The sequence below is a fragment of the Pholcus phalangioides genome, unplaced genomic scaffold (assembly GCF_987345545.1).
Source record: "Pholcus phalangioides strain wild (caught in Gottingen) unplaced genomic scaffold, Ppha-v1.0 ptg000022l_1, whole genome shotgun sequence".
Classification (NCBI taxonomy): domain Eukaryota; kingdom Metazoa; phylum Arthropoda; class Arachnida; order Araneae; family Pholcidae; genus Pholcus; species Pholcus phalangioides.
This window is the reverse complement of record NW_028301615.1, coordinates 19,529,019-19,547,003: the sequence shown is the minus strand read 5'-3', so window position 1 is coordinate 19,547,003 and position 17,985 is coordinate 19,529,019. Positions and strand designations below refer to the sequence as shown.

At 36.9% G+C, this 17,985-nt stretch overlaps 1 protein-coding gene across 1 annotated transcript; it reads left to right on the top strand.

Annotated features, from left to right (window-relative positions):
• The first annotated feature begins 3,085 nt into the window (after positions 1 to 3,085).
• On the top strand, positions 3,086 to 5,341 carry LOC149069956 (protein mab-21-like). Its single transcript, XM_089249777.1, has one exon. The coding sequence runs from the start codon at positions 3,550 to 3,552 to the stop codon at positions 4,651 to 4,653; it is 1,104 nt and encodes a 367-aa protein (XP_089105903.1). The 5' UTR covers positions 3,086 to 3,549; the 3' UTR covers positions 4,654 to 5,341.
• The last annotated feature ends 12,644 nt before the right edge of the window (positions 5,342 to 17,985 follow it).

The following is a 17,985-nucleotide window of genomic DNA, read 5'->3' as shown; positions in this document are numbered from 1 at the left end:
TGAATTTTCTGGATGTTATGCCGAAACTAATATTTGGAAAGAAATAGTGATTTGTCTCTCCCAGAAACCCTTGCATACCGGGCAAGTGCGCTAACCAATACACCAGAAACACACTTTTCAATTCCTCCTATAACACGCATTACTAGCGTGAAACGTTAAGTGGAGACATGGCAGCCTCCCTTAACTACAGAAATTTTCGCCCCAGTTGGTGCTTTTGTATTAAGAGATAGATGGTATGATATGCAAGGAACCCGGGTTCGATTCCCGGAGGAGACAAATCACGTTTCTTTCCAAATATTAGTTTCGGTATAACATCCAGAAAATTAAATTTCTCAGTATAGATATTATTTCCTAAATCTTGCCCCTAATTCAATCGTTCTGAAAAAGCACTGAACTATAGATATAAATATAACTTAAGTAATCTTATGTCTATGCATTGAACAGGCAAACATAAGTGCAGTGAAATGTCGATGCAACGATACTCTGTAGACCAAGGACGTGGTTGAAAAAGACAACTATCGCTGCAGAGAACAGGGGGGTTCTTCAACTTTTCTTCCAGTCTCGAGCACTGCCTGTGCCCATCATCAAAAGACGACTCCCCTTACTGCGAGTTTAACATACGAATGCATGAAATGACGATGATTTCATCCCTTGAATGCACAATTCCTCCCAGGTGTTTAATTGGAACGTTGATCAAGTGCTCGCCACGAGCACGAAATCGAACACAAGCATCGATCACTCTGAGTAGGCCTACTTCAGGGAGTAACGGGTTGAAGATGACTGTTGTAGAGGGATTATCGTTATATCGAGAGCCGGCACAGTTTAACATTTTTAACTCCACTTTTTGGAATCAATTTTTATCAAGGAGCCCCTTGGCCTTTTTTTTCCTCTATGTGTATTCATTGAATATAGGAATACATTTTATTTTCCTGGAGTGGCCGAGGAGCCGAGTATAAACATAGTTGCATAAATAAGTTGAGAACCACAATATTAAACTACAGGCATTTACAAACAAGATTCGAAAAAATATTTTTTATAAAAGGACTTATCGTCATATCGAACATCATTGTGGTGAGGTTTCACTGTATCACCCGCTTGCCGCGCAGCACTCTTCGAGAACCACTATCGTGATTCCTTCAAAAACATATTACAGAGCTCACAACGATCTAGAGCTTCCCAACAAAGCTAAGGCTAGTCAGGGAAATGTAAAATTTCTTTGGCAAAAGTCAGGGAAATGTGAAAATATTTGATAAAAGCCAGGAAAAAAAAATTGAAACTAGGAAAACATTTAAAAAAAAGAAGGATGCCATTTTGAATTATACTTCTCTCTTCAGAAGTTCGAGTCAAGGAAAATCAGGAAAATTTTGAGTTTATTTCTAAAAATTTTTTTAGTTTATGTTACGAAAACTTTTTGGGTTTCGCTCCAAGGAAAGTCTTGAGTTTTTGTCAGAGAAAGTCAGGGAAATTTTTGAGTTTGGGTCACAGGGAAAATCAAAGAAATTTCCAAGTTTTTTTCAGGGAAATTTTAGATGTTATGAAAAGTTTGTGAGTTTATTTCAGGGAAATTTTTGAGTTTATTTCAAGGAAATTTTTATTTTTGAGTTTATTTCAGGGAAATTTTTAGTTTTGAGTTTATTTCAGAGAAATTTTTGAGTTAATGTTACAAAAACTTTTGTTAAGTTTCTTTAAATCAACGAAATTTTTGAGGTTTTCGTCGTCACAGAAAGTCAGGGAAAATATCTGAGTTTTTGTTAGGGAAATTTTTGAGTAGGCCTAAATGTAACGAAATTTCTTGAGTTTATGTCAGAGAAATCAGAGAAATATTTGAGTTTTGGTCAGAGTTTCCGTCAGGGAAAAAAAATTTTTATACTCAAAAATGTCAACTTTTTGAGTTAATAATCGGAAAATTTTTGAGTTTATATTACGGAAACCTGAGTTTTTTTTTTTCTGTCAGGGAAATTTCTGAGGTTTTTGTCAGAGAAAGTCAGGAAAATATTTGAGTTTTAGTCAGGGAAATTTTTGGCAGTAAATGTAACGAAAACTTCTTGAGTTTATGTCAGAGAAATCAGGGAAATTTTTTATTTTTTTTTTTCAGGGAAAGAAAATTTTTCTTCAAGTTTTCATCTGGGAAATTTTTGAGTGTCTTCCAGGGGAAAAAATCATTTCTTAAACGAAAAAATTAGAAGGAAACTTCTAAGTTTATTTCAGGGAAATTTTTGAGTTATTTCAGGGAAATTTTTGAATTCATTTCAGGGAAACTTTTGAGTTCACGTTCATTTCAGGGAAATTTTTGAGTTCATTTCAGGGAAATTTTTGAGTTCATTTCAGGGAAATTTTTGAGTTCATTTCAGGGAAATTTTTGAGTTCATTTCAGGGAAATTTTTGAGTTCATTTCAGGGAAACTTTTGAGTTCACGTTCATTTCAGGGAAACTTTTGAGTTCACGTTCATTTCAGGGAAACTTTTGAGTTCATTTCAGGGAAACTTTTGAGTTCATTTCAGGGAAACTTTTGAGTTCATTTCAGGGAAATTTTTGAGGTCATTTCAGGGAACCTTTTGAGTTCACGTTCATTTCAGGGAACCTTTTGAGTTCACGTTCATTTCAGGGAAATTTTTGAGTTCATTTCAGGGAACCTTTTGAGTCCATTTCTCAGGGAAACTATTGAGTTCATGTTCATTTCAGGGAAATTTTTGAGTTTTTGTTATAGAAAGTCACGGAAATGATCAATGTATTCGGACAAACCCGTATTAATTAAAATTAAAGTAGAAAAATTTTGAAGTTATCTAATCTAAAAAGATGAGGGTAAAAAAAATGAGGGAGGGGGCGAATGAAACAATAAATTCATCTGATATTAAAGAAAAAAATTATTCATGAATTTATAACGAAATTCCTCAAAAAAAAAGAAAAAGTTTCCTAAATCTAATTTTATCTAATTTTTGTAAATAATCTTCTTAATGAGAAATCATCGTTCCCACACACACACACACACCGGAAAATTCCCGAGACAATAAATAAATGAAATATACTCACAAAACGGTATGAAGTTGTCATCATCACCTGATGCGGTAGAAAAACCATCACGCCATTGATGACAATGAATGGCATGACCACACCTACGCATCCAGAGGGAGAGGAGGCGGGACCCTCGAACGCCACCGGAAGGTCGACAGCTCATTTTTCATTGGACGTTTATATACTTGTGCGGTTCGGTTGCGCTATCGATTCGCTGGGCTGCCGTGGTCGTGATCGCTGGGGCGGAGCGACTTCGGGAAAGGGGCGGATCCGAACAGCGCTTGGTTGACAAGTCTCTCTCTCTCTCGCTTCCCTTTCTTGTTCTTGTTCTTTCAGTCGGAGAAGAGAGAGTGTCTTCCGATTCGTATCCACCTTCCGCTTTTTATTTTGATTAACTTTCAACAATTTTTTGTTGTTGTTGCTTCCTTGCGTAAGAAAAACCCACCACCGCCGATGATTGCGCTGCAGAAGCCGCGGTCTTCGAGTCTAGAAGTCCACCGGCACTGACTTGATAATAACTGACTGGCTATAACAACGATGTTGGTCCCCCCGGATATGATGGCCGCTCAATCCAAGCTGCTGTACCAGCTGAATAAGTTCTACGGCGAGAGAGTCCAGGCGAGGAAAGGCACCATCGCCAAAACCGTGAGGGAAGTCTGCAAAGTCGTCCAAGACGTCCTCAAGGAAGTCGAAGTCCAGGAACCGAGGTTCATATCCTCCCTGAACGACTGCAACGGCCACTTCGAAGGGTTCGAGGTCATATCCCACTCCGAGTTCGAGGTCGTCCTCTACCTCAACCAGATGGGCGTCTTCAACTTCGTCGACGACGGATCGCTGCCCGGCTGCGCCGTCCTGAAGCTCAGCGACGGCCGCAAGAGGTCCATGTCCCTGTGGGTGGAGTTCATAACTGCCTCCGGGTACCTGTCGGCGAGGAAGATCCGATCGAGGTTCCAGACTCTGGTCGCGCAAGCCTGCGACAAGTGCAGCTACAGGGATATAGTCAAGATGGTCGCCGACACGACGGAGGTCAAGCTGAGGATCAGGGAGAGGTACGTCGTGCAGATCACTCCGGCGTTCCGCTGCAGCGGCCTGTGGCCCAGGTCCGCCGCTCACTGGCCGCTGCCCCAGCCCCACTTCCCTTGGCCGAACCCCAACCTCGTCGCCGAAGTCAAAGCGGAAGGGTTCGACCTACTCTCCAAGGAGAGCGTCACCCTGCAGGGGAAGCAGTCGTCGATGGAAGGCGACGCTTGGGTCCTGAACTTTTGCGAGGCCGAAAACAGGCTCCTTCAGGGCGGCTGCAGGAAGAAATGCCTCAGCATACTCAAGACCCTGAAAGACCGGCACCTGGACCTACCGGGCAACCCGGTGACCTGCTACCACCTGAAGACGCTCCTCCTGTACGAATGCGAGAAGCACCCCAAGGAACTGGAATGGGACGAGACGTGCATCGGGGACCGGATCAACGGGATCCTTCTCCAGCTGATATCGTGCCTGCAGTGCAGGAGGTGCCCTCATTACTTCCTCCCCCAGCTGGACCTCTTCAAGGGCAAGTCCGCCAATTCCCTGGAGAACGCGGCGAAACAGACCTGGAGGTTGACGAGGGAGCTCCTCACGAATCCGAGGTCGCTCGAGAAACTCTGACCAACACCAGAGAGAGCTGCGGAACTCCAGCCCACGCACACAAGCAAATCGCCAAAGAATCATCATCAAATGACAACCGATTATCATTCCAGTGGAGAAGAGCTGCAACTTCTGACCCACCTTTTAACCCCCCCTGTTTTTAATCCATCATCAACGTCTGTGCCGTGCTGATTATACGTCTGTAACCACAGACGCGCGCCCCCCTGGATGTGCAATGTCGTGTAAATAATTGAATACCTCTCGTAGTACTGAATGTGTTCATCCCAGCAGTGTCGTCACATCTCCGACATGGTGGATGTTAGATAAAATATCGGACAGGAACGATCTTTATATAGTAAAATGTAGTACGGTGAGTAAAATAAAACATCTCATTTTAAAACAAAAAGTGCAATAAATAACGAACTGTAATAGGAGAGAGAAATAATAATAATCCTAGTTAGGATAATTCCTGGGATTATCTTTCTTTAAGATTAGATTAGGACTGATCCTTCCTGATTAAAAAAGACCGAAAATATTCTATTATTCTGTATATAATATTTTGTAAATATTCGGATGATTTCGATTGGGTATTAGACCCTTTCTTCCGTCACTTTTCATGTTGAAATTTCGTCATTATATATCCCTCCTTTTTCGATTAATATAATGTTCTATAATAACATGATCAAGGTCAAGATTAAATTTCATTTCGAACATGAAAAATTTCTTTGAATGTTTTTAGTCGATTTTATTCGTATTTACGAGTGCATTTTTCTTTTGGTAGGCCTATATAGATCAAATACAAACAAATTTCTGCGATTCCGGTAGAATTATACTAGTAGGCCTATATCTCTGTGCTATAATGCAGGACTCCGTGATTGCGAATTTCTTTCAGATCCTGACTTTTATTGCCCCTTCCCTCCCTGTCAGGGGGCCACCCTTATCCAGGGATGTCTTAAGAGTTTCGGGGGGGGGGGGCGCCTGGGCCAAGTGATTTTTCTGAGGCCCTACCTGATAAAAATTGACATGTTTATTCCCGAAAATTTCACCTAGTAGGATTTTTGTGAGCCCGCCCAGACCGTACCCAAGTGGGGGAGTCCATGCGTTAAGACAGCACTGTCCTTATCAGACGTGGGGCCGGTGCCGACTAATTTCGGGGGACTACTTAGCCCCAATTTTTTATATTTTGTTAGTGGGGAGGGAGATAAGCATCCAAATATTCATGTAGTAGGCCTATCTAAGAATATGCAGGAATACTGAAAAAAAAATATTTACTCACCAGTGAGAATCCAGAATTAATCGAAGAAAAAATCCTAGAGAATTGATTAAAATTTAGAAGTAATGAGAGAGAAAAACAATCCCTATATAGAATTTAGATAGAAATTCAGAATTGATGAGAGGGAAAAAAATTCCAAATTCCAGAAATGATGACAATTCCGATTTGACGAGAGAAAAATCCTAGAATTGATGAAACCTCTGAATTAATGGGAAAATTATACGGTACGTGAGGGGCTTCCCAAACCCCGGGACCCGGTGCGACCGCACCTGTCGCACACCCCTTAGCTCTGCTCCTTATTAGTTTTGTAGGAAATTTATGGGGTAAAAAAATAAAAAAAATATCGAAGTTGTTACTGTTGTACCATAACATTGTAATTTGATGCTGGTGACTAGATAAAATGAGTAATTCTCGAGAGTGGTTACCATCTAGGATGTATGGGCATGACCCGCTAACTTAGCTCTTATATTAGTTCTAAAATATATACTTACAAAAACTGATAAATAAATAAGGTAGCTGTTGTATAAGTGGAACCGTAAAATGGACTCTTTCATGATCGCTCTCCCAATTTATGACAAAATTGCACAATTTATTTTTACATATGATAACTGTAAGACCAGTCGAGGCCCGGGCCTCGACTGGCCTTACCTTCCCTTAATAACATATGATAACTGGTTACTCAAATAACACATTTGAGAAGTTTGACAAAAAGTTGGACATTAATTTAGCACGCTTTTCTCTTTGTAATTAACACTAGAAGGGCCGGACGATACGTTATAACTAAAAGGGCCGATGGCAGTCATTGTGACTGCTGCTTGTTTTTAGTGCAATGCATTGAAACACACTAAATTTTTGCAGTAAAAAACAACAAGCATTATCCCACATGGTTAATTTGTTATTTTTGAAGAAATTTGACTTTTCTTAACCATACAGGGTGTCCATAAAAAGACTTTCCAACTGTAAATACGAAAAATTAGAGGGCAACTGTGAACAAGATTTACCATGAAAAAAAGATAGATGAACATTGCATTTACATCATACATTGCTTCATACGTAAATATAACGGCTTTTTTGTTCACTTTATTCAGTTGTTCGCGCACGCCATGGATAACATACAGTATACTATTATGCCATCGTAAATTTGCAGTTATCCAGGAAAAACTAGGGATTTATTAAAATTCCATACTACAAATTAACTTATGAAGAATATACAATTTTTAAAAAAACATCTTTGTGTCGTTCTTTTTCATCATCTGATTCAGAGACCAATCACATCCAGAATCACTATTTTCTGTTTCGAATAAATGGAGCAGAAAATCATGGTTTTCGTTGTCAGAGTCTGTATCGTAAGTCTCCTCAGCCTCAGATTTATTGTCCGGAACATCATTCAGCGCTGATAAAATTAGACTACTTTGTTCTGAGACACATCCTTTTTATAAGAGCCATTTCTACACTACACAGTGTGAATGAATCTGTGTTTCCTAGGCAGGGGCGGATCTAGAACTCGCTGTTGGGACGGGGTGATAATATACAGGGCCGTCTTAAAAGCATCATGGGCCCCCGGATCAAGTGGTTTTTCTGAAGCCATACCAGATAAATTCTAGAAAATTTTAACTAGATCTCATTCTCGTGAGGCCCTTTACTCTTGAGTGCCCGGGTGGGCCCATGCGTTAAGGCGGCACTGGTGATTTATATATATATACATTACATTGTGCAATGGGAAACGTCCTGCATTGCCCCGTATTTTCTGGGATAGATGTGATTTTTTCTGTCTCGGTTTTTTGAAAGAAATGTTCTAGTTTTTTCCCGTGTTTTAATCGAAGTTTACTTGAATTTGTTATTAAATGAAAAATATTGATACATGTAATTTTCAACGGATTTATTAAATGCAATATTATCATATTAACATTTCGTTTGGGGGTATGATCGCTCCCGATCACCCCTCCAAGCGATCTGCGCCTGTTCCTAGGAAGCTTTCAAAGCAGATGGTAGTATGAAGAGTCATGAAATGTGCCAAACTAAAACAAAAACTGAGCTTGAGATGAACGATCAGTAAAAAAAAAATTCCTGAACTTTGATAACAGAGGCTATAGCTCAATAATATATAGCGTTTTGATTGTGGATACACACTGTCCCTGTCAATAGACAACATTTATAACTGCCCAGTAACACGAATGCAAAACAAAAATAGCATTATTTCATTTATTTTTTCCTAACTGATATGTTACTCGTGAATATATGTTGTGTGTGCCAACAGGGAAATGATAGGGAATGAACCTAAAAGCAAAAATTTACATCAATGCCCACCACAAGGAGAAAACATGTAAACATGTACAGTTCACATATGGTAGTCAAAATGACTGCTCGCAGCTCGTTTTAGGTATAAAAGTCGATATCTCCCGAACAAAACCTTCAATGGTTTCAAATTTTTGTACACGGAGAGGAGTACAGAAATAATGAAGTCACCAAAAATGGAGCGTGTACATTGAATACTGTCAAGATTATCGCGTTTTGAAAATCAAAAACCTTCAAAATGGCTGCTCCCTCCGGCCGTTCTAGTTAACCCTATCATTTGCGCAACGCTTCGTTTGAAATTTTTTTTTTCAAATTTATCTTACAAATTTTTGTATCAAATGGACATTTTTGGGAACTAAAAGGTCTAATAAGTGTCGTAGTATTGTTTTAAAATTTGTTTACAATGAAATTTGATTCTTTTCATGATTTTTCAAAAATGAAATTTTATTCCGATTTCCTACCTGAATTTTTTTTTCCTTGACAGAAATAAATTTTTTAAAAATAGGGGAAAGTAATTTTTCCCCAATTTTCTTTTTTTTTCACATAGTAGGCCTACATAAGGTTTCCCAAAGTGGTAATTATTAATTAATTTGATTAAATTAAGATAATTAATTAAGATTAATTAGAAAGTTGGTTAATAGGACATTTACATTAATTACAAAGAAAAACATGCTAAACGGACGTCCAATTTTTTGAAACTTCGAAATTAGTATGTTATTTAAGTAGCTAGTCATCATACATTAAAAAAAAAATTGTGCGATTTGATCACGGATTGTAAAAGCGTCAAAAATGGGTAAACGCAAATTTCCAATTAATTAACTTTTTAATCAATATAGATTAATTAACTTTTTAATCAATATAGATTAATTAATTTGTTAATCAAAATAACTAGTAGAGAGAGAGAGAGAGAGAGAGAGAGAGAGAGAGAGAAAGAATGTTGGGCTATCGAAAGGTAGATGTAGTACCGATTCTTCTTTGAATTTCGATTCCCGACAAGTCTTAAAGGTGAGTTGCCCATAACAAACATCTTCACTGACTTTTTATTTGTGAGGTTGTTGACAAGAATCCAGTCACCAATCTTTGCCTTAAGAATGGTTTTTAACGCTATATCTATGAGCTCCGTTGTTTCTCTATTTCTTGTCGCTCATCTTTTAGGTCTATAGATGCAGCTAGTGCTGACACAAGAGCTTCATTCCTTTTTTCTGTTCCATACCACAGTTGATAAGGTCAATGCAAGTAGATATTTATTGGTTCCACTTACCCCAACACAAGAGAAACGGGGAGAAAGCGTAACTCTCTTAATTCGTACTTTCCCAAGAGTAATATCACAATTACATTGACCCTTAAATGCATGATTTTTTTTCCAGCTGATAATGTTTTTCATAGTTACTGACAAGTATGGAAAGCCTGAAAAATCATTAAAAAATCTGTACTTCTACAAGGTCTAAAAGAGGATGTACAGAGCTTCAAAAATCACATACGAAATAAATGTATTAAAGTAATCTTACTTTCCAACTATATATATAACTACCTTCTTTGTGATTCAAACTGTAGTACGAAAAAAAAAAATTATTGTTGCAAACTTAAAAGGTAAAAGAAAAGAAATGCAAGCGAAACATTTTAACAAATTAGCAAAATGCTCTGTAACAAACAAAGAGTTTTTGTCGTTAATCTAGACATCTACCAGGCTATTCAAAATATAAAATGGAAAACATATGACCTCACAGCGTATGTGCAATGGCGATTCTGAATTTTTATCTTCAAACTGACAGCTGTAATGAACGTTTAAAGAACCCTTAGCACATAAGCAAAGTAATGCATTTTAGGGTTAAAATGACAGATTAAGTAATAAGAAAGAAAGAAGACTCGATACCAAACTATCTATCGATTCGAACTTCCAGAAATGGTTGAAATGTTAACCCTTTATTAACCCTAAAATCAACATGAGCTTCTCATGGTTCTTAAATAAAGGCATTTTATATTTTGAGTTCGTTTCAGTATTGATGTTTCTAAGCAACTCTTAAACATTCATTTTCACTTTTGAGCTGTTCCATTGAAGTTGCTATAATTACCAGAAGAATAGCTCAAAGGTCCATGTCTCCTATTTCGTGACGAGAACGATTGTTAACCCTTGCATTATGGGGGGGGGGTGGGGAGGGAATACCAACACCATCTATAGCAGAAGGCCTCCGCGCGAAGTCAGTACCTCCTAAAGATAGAAGGCCTCCGCACGCTGCTTGTGACGTCAGTAAGTAATCCATTTTCCCTCAGAATATTCAGGGGGAAAAAAATTCCCTGCTCGTGCCAGTATCATCGTTGTGCGGGAAAAAAATGATCGGGCTCACAATTGGCGATTTCTATGTCCCACATCCAATCACTATGCGGTATTTGTGAACCAATCAGGAAGATTCTACGCCAAAATAAGAAGAAATGAAATAGGATGCTGTGTTTTAAAATGTGGCAAACTTGCTAGGAAGTCTGAATGACGTTTATGGCAACCCGTGCGGAGGCCTTCTATCTCTAGGAGGTGCTGGCGAAGCTCGTGATGACACTGAAGAAGTCCATTTCACCTGTAGCCATTGGATATATGAGATATCTTTACTTTTTTTTTGCAGTACATTCAATGACTATAGGTGAAACGGACGTCTTCAGTGACGTTACGAGCTTCGCGCGGAGGCCTTCTGTTATAGATGTTGTTGGAAATACCCATGTGTGGAGGAGACATGATGCTCTGTGCTTCCTTCAACAATTATAGAAAAGTAAGTTGGCAAACAAAAATATATTTTTATACTATTCAAATCTACGTACATCATATACAGTGTGTTCCTTGAAGTGCGACATCCCAATTTTTTTTTTAAATTATTGACAGTAAATTACTTTTTTTGTCATGTAATATCATTCAAGGTACCTCATTTGCTCAATATATAGCCCCTCAAAAATTTTTCTCCTCTGGATATTTCAATGCTTATCAATTAAAGCGGCATCTTCAACCAGTTACTCGCGAGCACCACAGCGCTCCCTGAAGCACCCAGAGTGCTCAATGCTCGTGTCTGATTTCGTGCTCGCGAGCACTTGATTAACGTTCCAATCGAACACCTCGTACAAATTGCATTCAAGGACTGAAATCATCCTGATTTCATGCACTCGTATGTCAAACTTTCCGTAAGGGTGCTCTTCATGTGATGGTGGATACAGGCAGTGCTCGTGACTGGAAGAAGGTTGAAAACCTCTGAAGTAAAGGGAATAACAGATAGCGTGGTGATCACAAACTCAACTTCTCCAGGTATGGTGCCAATTACATTTTTACTGAAAAATGGAGTCGTATTAAAGAGAGAAAAATTCCACGAGAGACCGTTCCCACGCAGAAGTTAACTGAATTTTAAAATCATATAAGGCTCCACACTTACCTCAATGTATAAAACATGTGATAATTCTTCGCACGGAGTTTCGTACAATTAAGAAAAAATGAATATCAATGGGCCCACCAGGAAGAGATTTTTATGGGGGCATTTTGCTGATTTTGTAGTAAGTTAATTCAACCCTTTCGCTCAAACAGGGAAAGCCGATAAATCGGCACCTTGAGAGTCAAGCACCTTGAAGATTTTTAGGAGTTTCATGTTGATCTCTGGGCTTTTAGGCTAAAACGCTGACAGTGTGCCGTAGTAGGCTTATATAGCATTGTCAGCAGTGCCGTCTTAACGCATGGGCCTACCCGGGGTCCTCAAGAGAAGAGGGATTCACAAAAATGAGATTTGGTTGAAATTTTCTATAATTTACCTGGTAGGGCCTCAGAAAAACCACTTGGCCTGGGGGCTCCCTTGGTGCTCTTAAGACGGCCGGCCCTGATTAATAGCCGGCTGGCACCTTCGACGTTTTTGGTATTCATGTTCACCGCAATGAAGTAGTATCGTGTGTCGGTCGTGATGTTGTCATTGACCAAGTCATCTAATTCTCTAGTACAGTATAGCAACTAACTGGTAAGAGCAATCATAATGGTGATTATATATCTAGCGAAGAAATTGCTAGTCACATTTCAAAATTCCAGTTATAAATAAATTCTTTAAATTTGACTAGAAATTCCATTTTTCACAGATAGAAGGTCTATAGCTATGTATAATTGACCATTAAAAAGCACACTGTGAAATTCGAATCGGGTCCGAATTCTTCTTTACCATTATCAGCATATATTCTTCATGATTTTTCTTTTATCACATTAAAAGCTTTGCTGAAATTCTTAATTGTCATTCATTCAAAAAAATTGTCATTCCTTAAAAAAAATTCATTCTCATTCGTTCAAATAAAATTCCAATTCTTTAAAAAATTCTTATTCTTTTGAATAAAATTCTCATTCATTCAAAAAATTGTCATTCATTCAAATAAAATTCTCATTCATTCAAAGAAATAAAATTTATTCTCATTCATTCAAATAAAATTTATTCCCATTCATTCAAATAAAATTTATTCTCATTCATTCAAATAAAATTTATTCTCATTCATTCAAATAAAATTCACATTCATTCAGATAAAATTCTCATTCATTCAGATGAAATTTGAAAGCCTTCATTCATTCAACTTCAACGAACGAACGCTTTAGTCTTCAAATGAAATTTCTCAATTTTCACATTAATTCAAATATTTTCTGAATCTGACGGAACAAAGTCAAGTCCATGTTCTTTTGGGTGACCCCATATGCATCAGCTTATGCTAGGCTAAATTGGTCGGAGCAAACCAGGGCTATCGTATTTATATTCATTGCACTCACTCCCAGCACCAAGTTGACAATTTGCGTGATCAATTTTTTTTTTCCATGAAACTTTTCTTCCATCCATTCACGTAGTACGTGTGTGTTGCACGCTATGAATCCTGTGCTGGTAATACACACACGACTTTCCCAGTATTCGTATACATGCAATACGAGTGCGGCTCCCATGCCATGTTCGATGAAGGGTGGGGTCCAGCCATGGAAATGATGAATTAATTTCTTCCTGTACAGGAAATTAATTTTTTGGTCTCATTCAAAAGAAAGAATAAAAAATAAATCGCATATGTATTAAGGATAATACGTCTCTCAGTAGGCACACGTAATTTCCGCCGTATGAAATGTACCGTATTTTTACTTTATTCGGAAGCCGAAACTGGAAAGAAACGCGATCAAATCGTTTGATTTTCACGGATTTGTTATTTGTATGAATTAGAAAAATAATTAAGACTTTTGTAGCATTCATTCACAAATATAAAATTCTCATTCATTCGAATAAAATTCTTTCTCATTCATTCAGATAAAATTCTCAATTCTCATTCATTCAGATAAAATTCTCATTCATTCATTCAGATAAAATTCTCATTCATTCATTCAGATAAAATTCTCATTCATTCATTCAGATAAAATTCTCATTCATTCATTCATGTATCGTCCTCAGTCATTCAAGTAAAATTCTCATTCATTCCGATAAAATTCTCAATTCTCATTCATTCATGTATCGTCCTTAGTCATTCAAGTAAAATTCTCATTCATTCAAGTAAAATTCTCATTCATTCAGATAAAATTCTCAATTCTCATTCATTCAGATAAAATTCTCAATTCTCATTCATTCAGATAAAATTCTCAATTCTCATTCATTCAGATAAAATTCTCAATTCTCATTCATTCAGATAAAATTCTCAATTCTCATTCATTCAGATAAAATTCTCAATTCTCATTCATTCAGATAAAATTCTCAATTCTCATTCATTCAGATAAAATTCTCAATTCTCATTCATTCAGATAAAATTCTCAATTCTCATTCATTCATGTATCGTTCTCATTCATTCATGTATCGTTCTCATTCATTCATGTATCGTTCTCATTCATTCATGTATCGTTCTCATTCATTCATGTATCGTTCTCATTCATTCAAATAAAATTCCCATTCATGCAAATAAAATTTTCATTCATTCAAGTAAAATTCCTAGTCTTTTATTCACATAAAATTCTCCTCGTTCATTCACATAAAATTTTCATTTCTCATTCATTCAAATAAAATGATCGATTATCATTCATTCGAATAACATTCCCGTTCATTCAATTGAAGTTCTCAGGATTAAATCGCTTTTTAACTCCATGGATCTGTCATTTGAATGGATTAGGAAAAATAATCGATCAAAACGGATTAAAAGCTCAATAGTTATGATTTTTTTAAATCGGATGATTCTTTTTGAAACACCCTGTATAATATTCAACAACAAGATGCTATTTCAAGGGTTCCACACGGGCAAAAAAATTGTTTAAAAACACTGCTCTAGTAAGAGAATTCATGGAAACAGTGTCCACGTGAAAACATCGCGCTTCTCGGCATTGTGACTAAGATCAGAATGAAGTTCAGGAGTTCTTAACCAGGAGTCTTTTGAGTGATTTCAAGGGGTCCGTAAGCTTAGATGAGAAAACAATTAACTTATTCTTTCACATTATTATGGTGAATATTATTCTGCTACGGAGGAGGGGGGAGGGCCAGTGGATTTCATCTCATTGTCACAAAGGGTCCATAGACAATAAGTGGTTGAGAACCCCCTTGTGTAGTTAGTGTAGTAAGACAAGAGTAGTCAACTGCTTAACCTTTAGGATAGTCCGGGCCACTTCAATGGCTTGAAAACGTTTCGAGCGACTTGAGCAGGGCCGTGACTAAGATTTTTACCGCCCCGGGCAAAATTTATTTTGCCACCCCCGCTACGTTAAAATTCAATAATTTTATAAGGGTGTTCTTTGTTCCCACTTAAAACTGCCACCCCCACAGTTACGGTCCTGCACTTGACTGATCTGGAACAGCGCCGCAGCTCACTCAAGTGATCTGTAAGTGTGCCATGAGATCATTTAAATGATCTGTAAATATTCCGTGGGTCACTTATGCGATCTGCAAATGTACTGCGGCCTGCTTAAGTGCTCCGGAACTGTGCCGCAGGTCACTTGCGTGATCTTTAAATACGTCGCGGACCAGTGATCTGGCTACGTGCTTCAGGCCACTCAAGTGATCTGTAAACATGATGTGCGACCCTTGAGTGATCTGCAAATGTGCCGCTTAGTTCATTTTAAAAAAAAAATTAATTTTGAGGCTATATACGGGCCACATTAAATGACTCCACAGCCATTGGTTTATACAATAAAATATAGTTTACGAATCCACGTCATTGTTTAAGGTTTACTTTCTTGACATGTGACGAGGAAAATTTTTTTTTTATATAGTCACTGTTTTGGCGCAGTTTGACCAAACTGGTCCTCGCGCCAATATGTTCAAAATCCAATCCATTCAAATGACTCCAAGGGCCATATCTGGTTCGCGGGCCGCAGGTTGAACATGTATGCAGTAGGCTGTATGCCAAGACCATCCCGTAAAGCGGACATTCCAAGTACAGTAGCCTTACATCAATCGGTCGCATGATGAGAATCATCTCCTCAGTGCCGGGAGGGTCTTATGAGAAAGTTCCGCAACTAACAATAATTATAATCGGATCATATTGCATCCAAGGAGAGACCTATCAAGTCGAGAAAAACAACAACGTAAAAACAGAAACAATAGATCGTGATGGGTAAGAAGATGCATTGTTCTTGATGATACTTATTAATTGATAATAAAACTAATTATTTTTCTCTTGCCCCGGTGATGAAAATGCGTGGTACGTGATGAGTTTGAGTAATGAGCTTATCCCTAAGCTTTCTCACACACACACAAGTGAAGAGCCATTTTCATTCCAGTTTTCGTCAATCATCAATCAACTTTTTTGGTGTGTGTGTGTAGTCCGCCATCTTCTTTCCTTCACGAAAAAATGTTTTCGAGGGGTAAAATATCATCATCTATATATTATACTGTATAAACACGAGCCACCATCAACCGCCATCACCACACGAATTCACTTAAGCCAATGCACTTTTAAAGTTATTGCGCAGGTAATTGCTTTTAAAAAGGAGCCCCGGTAATAACCGTAACCCTCAATCATTTGCGGAGGGAGCAACAAGATGCCCGCAATATTGTCGGTTTTATTAAGCTTTAATCGGTAATAAACATGCCAGCTATATAGCTACCCGCAGTTCCCTCTTGAACAGAGTTATTTCCCAGTGAAGGCTCCGCGGTTCTCCCGGGGTTCTGCGAGAAAAATCACGTACGTACAATATTCCGATTGTTTACAGGTACTAAGGTATGCCAACACGACATAATATTTTACGTATCTCAATATGAAAAATCTCTCCAATACTTTTTTTTTGAATATTTCCAAACATTAAAGGGAAAAAATATTAAAATTGAAAGAATGTTAAAATTAAGGAAGAAAATGTTAGAATTAAGAAAAAGAATGTTGGAATTGAGGGGGAAAAAATTTTGAGAGCGAAGCAAAAAATTTACTAAATTAAGAAAAAAAAATGTAATTGAAGGAAAAAAAATTTAAAATTGAAAAATAAATGTTCAAATTGAAAGAATTTTTTTTAAATTAAAAGAATGTTAAAAAAATATAATTTAATTAGAAAGAAAATTTTAACATAAAAAACATAATTGGGAAATTCTATCTTATAACATATTATAAAACATTTCAATCTTATAATTAGGAAAAAAATGGTAAAATTGAAAAAAACCCCTTAAAATTAAGAAATAAATTTTAAAATGATAATGCATTTAAATTAAGAGAAAGATTATTAAAATTGATAAAAAAAATGTTAAAATTGAAAAAAAATAAAAGAAATGTTAAAATAAAATAAAAGAAATGTTAAAATAAAATAAAAGAAATGTTAAAATAAAAAAAATGTTAAAATGAAAAAAATGTTAAATTTAAAAAAGTTAATAATACCTTGCGCTTGACTTAATATGCAATTGAATAAAAATTGATTCAAAATAAAGAAAACTGTTCAGTTTATCAAATGAAGGGAAAATATTTGAGAGATTGAAGCAACGAAATCTCAATCTTTCGGTTCGTTTGATGAACTAAACAGTTTTTTATTGATATTTGTAGTTGATTTCGATTCAATTACATTAAAAATATCACACATGCTACTTTATCATACACCCAAGATATAACAACACATTTTTTTTCTTAATTAATGTTTGAAAATTTGCGACAAATAAACGTTGAACATATATGTAACACATTGTAATAGCATTATACAATCGAAAATACGTGTTCCGACTTTAAAATAAACCAGTGTTTAAATAATATTTTAATGATAAGTGCAGCGTTTCTCAATCTTTCTGAATCCAAGTACCTCTAAAAGTCTGAACGACGGACCATATTATGTGCCCCGTATTACGGGACATTTTTGTGGTTTTTATAGTTTTTTTTTTATAAATTTGACTCGTTTTTTTCAACGATGATTGTTTTAATTTGTAATTTTTACTAAAATCGTGAATATAAACAGTGTTTTCATAACTTATGATAGCGGCTTATGACTACGGCTATATAAATACAAATTTTCAGCACACATATTTGTCAGGTTCAACGGCTTTTCCTCAATTTTTCAGTGATTTTAACAAATCGGAAATTTTTCCGACTTACGGCAACGTTTTTGATGAACATTGGGCGACGTGTCCCGTATTTAAAATATCCCAGTTCCCGTTATTTTTCTCAATGAAATATGTGTGGCCCTCCAGTCATTTAAATATTTTTTCCCGTCGAATACATTTTCGTTCACTGCGATTCGTGGCAGCCCTTTATTTCGCCACCCTTCATCCATTGTAGTAGTAATTAGCAGATTCGTCGTAAATTGCATTTCTTGGCTACAATACGGGATATCCCGTATTTAGGATCGCAGTTCCTCTCATTTTTCTTGA

What these genes read in the sequence shown, in the direction of transcription:
- LOC149069956 (XM_089249777.1), top strand. Translation starts at nt 3,550, where the DNA reads ATGTTGGTCCCCCCGGATATGATGGCCGCTCAATCCAAGCTGCTGTAC.